Source organism: Triticum urartu, chromosome 7A (genome assembly GCF_056163025.1).
Source record: "Triticum urartu cultivar PI428250 chromosome 7A, HENAU_Tu73, whole genome shotgun sequence".
Lineage (NCBI taxonomy): Eukaryota > Viridiplantae > Streptophyta > Magnoliopsida > Poales > Poaceae > Triticum > Triticum urartu.
The window spans coordinates 246,096,560-246,104,740 of NC_141879.1; the positions used below are offsets into that span (position 1 = coordinate 246,096,560).

At 47.8% G+C, this 8,181-nt stretch overlaps 1 protein-coding gene across 1 annotated transcript; it reads right to left on the reverse strand.

Moving 5' to 3' along the window:
* Window positions 1-2,191: 2,191 nt before the first annotated feature.
* Window positions 2,192-5,780, reverse strand: LOC125518701 (uncharacterized). The gene is made up of 4 exons (XM_048683527.2): window positions 5,374-5,780; window positions 3,163-4,948; window positions 2,953-3,071; window positions 2,192-2,843 (listed from the first exon to the last, which is right to left on the reverse strand). The coding sequence occupies exons 2-4, from the start codon at window positions 4,934-4,936 to the stop codon at window positions 2,421-2,423; spliced, it is 2,316 nt and encodes a 771-aa protein (XP_048539484.2). The 5' UTR covers window positions 4,937-4,948; window positions 5,374-5,780; the 3' UTR covers window positions 2,192-2,420.
* Between the last annotated feature and the right edge of the window lie 2,401 nt (window positions 5,781-8,181).

The following is an 8,181-nucleotide window of genomic DNA, read 5'->3' on the forward strand; positions in this document are numbered from 1 at the left end:
GGCAAGCTTGGCAATTTGGATATGTAGATCTCCTCCCTTGTAACCGACTATGTGTAACCCTAGCCCCCTCCGGTGTCTATATAAACTGGAGGGTTTAGTCCGTAGGACAAGAAACAATCAGAATCATAGGCTAGCTTCTAGGGTTTGGCCTCTACGATCTCGTGGTAGATCAACTCTTGTAATACTCATATCATCAAGATCAATCAAGCGGGACATAGGGTATTACCTCCATCGAGAGGGCCTGAACCTGGGTAAACATAGTGTCCCCTGCCTCCTGTTACCATCCGCCTTAGATGCACAATTCGGAACCCCCTACCCAAGATCCGCCGGTTTTGACACCGACATTGGTGCTTTCATTGAGAGTTCCGATGTGTCGTCGCCATAAGGCTTGATGGCTCCTTCGATCATTGGCAACGATGCGATCCAGGGTGAGGTTTTTCTCCCCGGACAGATCTTCATATTCGGCGGCTTTGTACTGCGGGCCAACTCGCTTGGCCATCTGGAGCAGATCGAGAGCTACTCCCCCGGCCATCAGGTCAGGTTTGGAAGCTTAAACTACACTGCCGACATCCGCGGAGACTTGATCTTCGACGGATTCGAGCCCATGTCAGGTGCGCCGCATAGTCTCGACAAGCATGACTTAGCTCTGCTGTCGGACGGTGTTCGGGAGATCACACCTGTGGCTACTCCGGCCTTCGATCCGGAGCAAATCATGCCGTCCGAGGACGTGTGGATAGACCCCTCCACGGAGGCCGCGCACTCCGTGGCGATAGAGCCGAGTACTGACTTCACTCCCTATGAGACCTGTGTTGCCGGACCCTTGGATTCATCCCCGGCCACAGGCTCTGAACCGCCTGCGTCTGTGCCTATCGAATCTGATTGGGCACCAATCATGGAGTTCACCTCCGCGGATATCTTTTAGCACTCGCCCTTGGGCGACTTGCTAAACTCATTGAAATCTCTCTCCTTGTTAGGAGACCCTTGGCCGAACTATGTCCGGCTTGAGTGGGAAGCGGACGACCCACCAGCCACTTAATAGCCACTGTCCACGACTTAACCGACATGCTTGATTTCGGCTCCGAAGTCATCGATGGTATGGACGATGATGTAGAAGAGCAGGAACCACCGCCCACAGGGCGCTGGACCGCCACCTCATCATATGATATATACATGGTGGACACCCCAAAGAAAGCGATGGCAATAAGGCAACATAGGATAATCCCCCCGAGAAGCAATCTAAGCACCGGCTTCAATGGCGCCGCTCTAAGCCCCGCCATAGAAAAAACGGCGATACCGGCACAAGAGACAATAATGCTGCGGATAGCACCGAAGACGAATACAATCCCCTCCAGCCAGGCCTCGAGAGGGAGGATGGGCAAGCCAGCCCTAAGGAACAGACAGCAGACGGAGAATCAGAGGATGGCAATTACATGCCTCTCTCCGAAGGCGAGGTGAGCCTCGGTGACGACGAATTTATCGTGCCTGAGGATCCCGCCGAACAGGAGAGCTTCAAGCGCTGGCTTATAGGCACAACAAAAAGCTTGAAGAAAAAGCAACAACAGCTTCAAGCTGACCAAGATCTGCTAGCGGATAGATGGACCAAGGTCCTGGCGGTCGAGGAATACAAACTCGAACGCCCAACCAAAAGTTACCCAAAGCACAGGTTGCTACCCCAACTCGAGGAGAAAGCATTAAAGCCTATGCTCCCAGCGTATGATGCGGCTGACCGACCACCTCGTGGCCGAGACAAAGCGGCATATTCGGCCGAAGTCCAGCTCGCACCTTGTCGTCAGTCAATTAAAAACACAAAGTCCCGGGACAACACGCAGGACCTGCGAGATGTATTGGAAAACAAATCAGGACTTACAAGATCGATCCAAGATTTTAAATAGCGGATAGCGCGGTGATAGCGGATTGAGGTCGGCGTAGCGGAATACGGATAGCGGGTGATATTGCGGACGCTATGCGCCTGCATAGCGCTTTTGTAAAAGCACTTGCAAATTACATATTATTATGTATATTTCTAATCAGTTGAAAACAATATGACACTTGAATTGAATAATTGGTCCATCAGGAAATATTCAACCATGTAAGTAGTAACCATGCAACCATGTAAGCACTTGAATTGAACAGAATTATGCAAATAGGCAACCATATCATGATATCAAACAACAACCACCAGCATATTTGGTTCATAGGCACTCATCGTCAAATAAATGAGTTCAGACTTTGTAGTCTACATCCATCAAGCCATGACCTAATTACCATCCATCCATCACAGAATGAAAAACAGAAATGAGTGCATGACACATTAACAAAGTTGACAAGTGACAACAAGAGTGCACGACACCGTCAGGCCACGACCATCACGCAAAATAAAAACAGATTCAAGTCAGATCATGTAAGAAGCAAGATTCAAGTCATTCACCATCCTCTTCATCTTCAACAGTCAGATCGATGTCCACTTCTTGGTCTTCATCATTGTCCTCATCAGCTTCTTGGTTCTCATCCTCTTCTTCCATTTCCTCTTCTTCTGCCACTTCCTCCTCATCTTCAACATCTTGATTTGTACGAGCTCTTTTGCCTCTAGTTCTTGAAGCTACAGATTTTTGTTTCCCCTTTGAATTGATGTCAATTTCAGCTTCATCTTCAGATGACTCATCATCTTGTAGTAGCTCTTCATCCAACATCCACTCATTTGGTGGCTCGTCTTCAATGTATTTTGCAAGCAGTGGGTCCCTTTCCCTCTCAGAGTACTTGGAGTCCAGCCTCTTATTGAACATCACATAAACAAGATCATTCAACTTCTTCTGGCCTAGTCTGGTCCTCTTCTTTGAATGTACCTAAAACACAAATACAATAGTACATTCCATTTAGTAATTCACATGATGCAAACAAAAAATGGTAAGAAACTAAGCAATTGAGGAATAGCTTAATTGGGGATGTTATTACCCTCTCAAATGCAGACCAATTTCTTTCATATGCCGAAGAACTGCAAGTTAAGCTCAAGATTCTAATAGCCATCTTGTTCAAGTCCTTTGCAGAAGTTCCATGCACGGTCCACCATCTTGCTGCAAACAAGCAAGTCAAACAAATAAATAAGTACATCACTACCAGGTTGCAACATTCAGGAAAGACTCTCACAAGTTCTAGAATTCTTACCAGGAGTGATAGTTGCTACTTTGCGTTGTCTAATGGCCATGTCAGTTCCAAATGAATCTATGGCTTCAGTATAATAACTAAGCTGGGAGACAATATTGTCTTGCACCTCTATGTTATTTTTGTACATAACAGATGCACACTCTATGACTGCTTCCATGAAATCTTCTTCAGCCATTTCACTCTGTCTATCATAGTAGAAGAAAGGGTTCAAAAAATAACCAGCTTTGTGCAGTGCTGTTTTCATCTTGTTATCCCACCTTCTATCTATGATCTCCCAAATAGGACCATATTTTTTCTCAACATGGTTGAGCCGGACTACTATTTCCTGCTTTGCTTGGAGAAGATCACCATATAAGAACCCCATGGCTGGAGTGTCTCCATCAACCCGCCTAAGCACATTGGCAAGTGGCTCAAAATAATTCACTAGCAGGTTTATCTTGGCCCAAAACTTATTGTCCATTACGAGCTTGTACACACGTTTGCCCAATGGCTTCTTAGCATAAATACTGCCAGCCCAATCATTTGATGCAAACATTAGCTTCAGCTGCTTCCTCTTCCCATACAAACTCTTCAAGTTCAAGTAGTGACTTGCAAATCGAGTAGCACCAGCTCTGACTAAATCACCTTTGGCATACTTGCGAAGAATAGCCAACAATCTAGTGTGTGCATAAAAGAAAATTGTGATGGTCTTACCATTGGTAATTGTTGAGCTGACTATGGGTATATTTCCAATGTCTTGGAGCATTAGGTTGATTGTGTGGGCCGCACATGAGGTCCAGAATATTTGAGGATGCTTCTGCTTAAGTAATTTGGCTGCTGCAATATTGTTACTTGCATTGTCCGTGACTACTTGAACAATCTTTTCAGCACAAATTTCAGAAATGCAAGACATGACCAAGCTGAAGATGAACTTGGCATCGTGAACCTCCATTGAAGCTTTAATGGCACGGAGGAAACACATGCCTCTAGAAGAATGGGCAACCAAATTCATTAAGCTCCTTCCTCTTCGATTTGTCCAAGCATCAGTCATTATAGAGCATCCAGTAGCAACCCATGCCTCCTTTTGGACCTTCAACATTTCATCTACCTTGCTAACTTGTATCTTCAACAAAGGATTGGCAAGCTGATAAGGTGTCGATGGCTTCAATCCTGGACCAAACTGTCCAATTGCTTCCACCATTCGAGCAAATGATTTAAGACTAGCAAGATTATGTGCAAGGGCACCCTCAATGAAGAACTCGCAGATACAATCATAAGTTGTCTTTGCTTCTTTGATCTTGTAATGAACATTCATCATTGTTTGTTTCCCTGCTCCTGGCCGTGCACGATACCTGTCCATTGGACCCTTGATCATAGGCTTCTTAGGAAGTTGAGAGCTTCCACTTGCTACAGGAGAAAACTCAACAATTTCACAATCTTCATCCTCATTCCCACCCTGATCATACATCCCTCTGACCTCCTCTCGCAGCGCCAACATTTTGTTTAGTGATTTATCCTTCTTTTTATCATTCTTAGCTATCAATGCACTCATTTGCTCTCTAACATGATCAGGAACCTGCGTGCAAGGTACACAGTCCTTTCTCAGTCCAGCCAAGTGCTTCTTAAATCTTGTAATGCCACCATTATAAAAGTTCAAGCAATATTTGCACCCAACTCTGTTCTTTGTCCTAAACTCATCAGTAATTGGTAAAGCATGCTCCCAGGCTGCATCTTTTCTTGTTCTACCAGTTGTGGTTGCTGCTGTAGACGAAGCCCCTGATCCGGCTGAAGACATTGTGCTAGTAGCCTACAACTGCAGGAAAAGAAACAAACATAAGCTATTAATTTGACTGAATTACCAGTGCAGATCATGCATGATGCAGATAGTTGATTTGTTGAATTATAAACCTGTGCAAGTGTATCGCTATAAACTGAATTTATAAACATAAATTTAACAGTACAAATAAAATGCAGAGACTATACTGAGTATAGTACTATTGTGCTAATTTATCATTATCAGACTAAATTTTTTGCATCTGGTGCTTCAGTACTTGTTCTAGCTGAGAGAACTAGTAACTAGTAACTGGTTAGTGCCACAGTGAGCAGTGGCCTATGTACTGACGTACTATTCTATACTTGTATGCTCTAAGCCCCTTGCTCCCCGCCCAATTTCATCTACGTACTAAACTATGCATCGATTTGTGTATATGAAAAGTAGAGAAAAACCAATACCTTGACTCTGAACCGTGGTGAGAGCTGCCCGATTGGAGCAGAGCAGAGCAGCCAGACGTAAGGAGCAGAGCACAAGCAGTACGGCGTGGAGGCATGGAGCAGGAAGGGGACTGCCTCGTCGCTGGTCACCGTCCTACTGCGGATCTGCGTCGAGCAGGAAGGGGACTCCCTCTGTCGCTGTCGTCGGAGATGGCCCGTCGTCGACCCAGGAAGGTGCGTCGAGCAGGAAGTGGCCGCCCAGCCGGCTGCCGCCTCAACGAACGGGAAGGGAGCAGGGGCTATGGGGGTTGAGCCATCAGCCGTCCGGCCGGCCTCTCCGTCCGGCCTCCGCCCATCTGGCGTTAGCTGTGCTGCCGCTGGGGAGCCGCCGCCCGCCAGCCGCCAACCAAAAAGAAGGGGAACGAGAGAAGAGCGTTGATTTAGGGTTAGGGTTGGCCCGGTTCAGTGCGCGTCTCAAATTTATACCAGGTACAAGTCCGCTATGACCACAACCAACGCTACCTAAATGTATGCTATTGCGCTCTGACAGCCGCTATAGCGGCCGCATCATGCCAAACACGCTATTTCCTAGCGCAGCGTTTGACTTGTAGCGGCTAGGACACGCTACCGCAATAGCGGCCGCAATAGCATTCATAGCGCCCACTATTTAAAACCTTGGATCGATCTACGGATCACGGGGGCGTGCCCCAATGCGTGACGACGACCGTCATGCCGGATACACTAAAAGCAAATCTGGCCAGGCCGAACACAGCAGACAAGACTCATATGAACTGCGTCGTGATATAGCCCGAAACAGAGGCGCCGCACACCCCCTATGCTTCACTGATGAAGTAATGGATCACGAGTTCCCAGAAGGTTTTAAACCCGTGAATATCGAATCATATGATGGCACAACGGACCCCGCGGTATGGATCGAGGATTTCCTCCTCCATATCCACATGGCCCGCGGTGACGACCTACATGCCATCAAGTACCTTCCATTAAAACTCAAAGGGCCTGCTCGGCATTGGCTCAATAGCCTGCCAGCAAACTCCATTGGCAATTGGGTGAATTTGGAAGATGAATTCCTTGACAACTTCTAGGGCACTTATGTGCGACCACCAGATGCCGATGACTTGAGTCACATAACCCAACAGCCAGGGGAATCAGCCAGGAAATTCTGGACTCGGTTCCTAACTAAAAAGAACCAAATTGTCGACTATCCAGATGCCGAGGCCTTAGCGGCATTTAAGCATAATATCCGCGACGAATGGCTCGCCCGACACCTCGACCAAGAAAAGCCGAAATCCATGGCAGCCCTCATGACACTCATGACCCACTTTTGTGCAGGCGAGGATAGTTGGCTAGCTCGCAGCAACAACACATCAAGAAACCCTGGCAATTCAGATGCCAAAGATAGCAACGGCAGGCCACGTCGTAACAGGCACAAGCGCCGCAACAATGGCGACAATGCCGAAGACACGACAGTTAATGCCGGATTCAGTGGCTCTAAATCCGGTCAGCGGAAAAAGCCGTTCAAAAGAAGCAATCCGGGACCGTCCAGCTTGGACCGCATACTCGACCGTTCGTGTCAAATTCATGGCACCCCCGATAAACCAGCCAACCACACCAATAGAGAATGCTGGGTGTTCAAACAGGCCGGCAAGTTGAATGCCGAAAATAAGGAAAAGGGGCTGCATAGCGACGACGAGGAGGAGCCCCGACCACCGAACATAGGAGGGCATAAGAAATTTCCTCCACAAGTGAAAACGGTAAACATGATATACGCAACCCATATTCCCAAGAGGGAACGGAAGCATGCACTAAGGGACATCTATGCGTTGGAGCCAGTCGCCCCAAAGTTCAACCCATGGTCTTCTTGTCCGATCACCTTCGATCACAGGGACCACCCACCAGTATCCGTCATGGCGGTTCTGCCACATTGGTCCTTGACCCCATCATTGACGGATTTCACCTGACTCGGATCCTTATGGACAGTGGCAGCAGCCTGAACCTGCTCTATCAGGATATACAGTGCACAAAATGGGTATAGACCCCTCGAGGATCAAACCCACCAGAACCACCTTTAAAGGTGTCATCCCAGGTGTATAGGCATGTTACACGGGCTCAATCACACTGGAAGTGGTCTTCGGATCTTCAGATAACTTCCGAAGGGGGGAATTAATCTTCGATATCGTCCACTTCTGTAGTGGCTATCACGCATTGCTCGAACGAACCGCATTTGCCAGATTCAATGCGGTACCGGATTATGCATACCTCAAGCTCAAAATGCCAGGACCTCGTGGGGTTATAACAGTTAATGGAAACACAGAGCGCTCACTCCGCACGGAGGAACACACTGCGGCCCTCGCAGCAGAAGCACAAAGCAGCCTTAGGAGGCAAACCGCCAATTCAGCGAAAAAGACCCCGGACACCTTCAAGCAAGTCTGGAGTACCCTGCAAGAGGATCGCCAGGCACGTTTAGAGCTCGCCTAGCAGTTCGGCCTCCGTCCTAGCCCCATTCAAGCGGCGAAATTAGTGTCGCACGTACATAATTATGCACTCAAGATACCATGGGCATAGGCGGAGGCACGACCACGGCACAGCCTACAATGCGGCTCAACCGCTTCTGGTCCCATATACCTTTAACATTTTCTTCCTTTCAGGCCCCTACTCTCCAAAGGCCCTCTCCGGTAGTCTGATTATCGGACCCATCACGGGAAGGAAACACCAAGGAAGCAAGAAGCTTTGATGTACAAGGGAATCCACAGGTGGTCTCTGATAACACTCACTATACCTGTTTTACATACCCACACGCAGCTTGCCCTT

What these genes read in the sequence shown, in the direction of transcription:
- LOC125518701 (XM_048683527.2), bottom strand. Translation starts at nt 4,936, where the DNA reads ATGTCTTCAGCCGGATCAGGGGCTTCGTCTACAGCAGCAACCACAACT. An exon ending in AGTAGCAACTATCACTCCTG is followed by an intron (nt 3,072 to 3,162) that starts GTAAGAATTCTA and finishes GCTTGTTTGCAG; the next exon opens with CAAGATGGTGGACCGTGCAT. An exon ending in ATTGGTCTGCATTTGAGAGG is followed by an intron (nt 2,844 to 2,952) that starts GTAATAACATCC and finishes TTTGTGTTTTAG; the next exon opens with GTACATTCAAAGAAGAGGAC.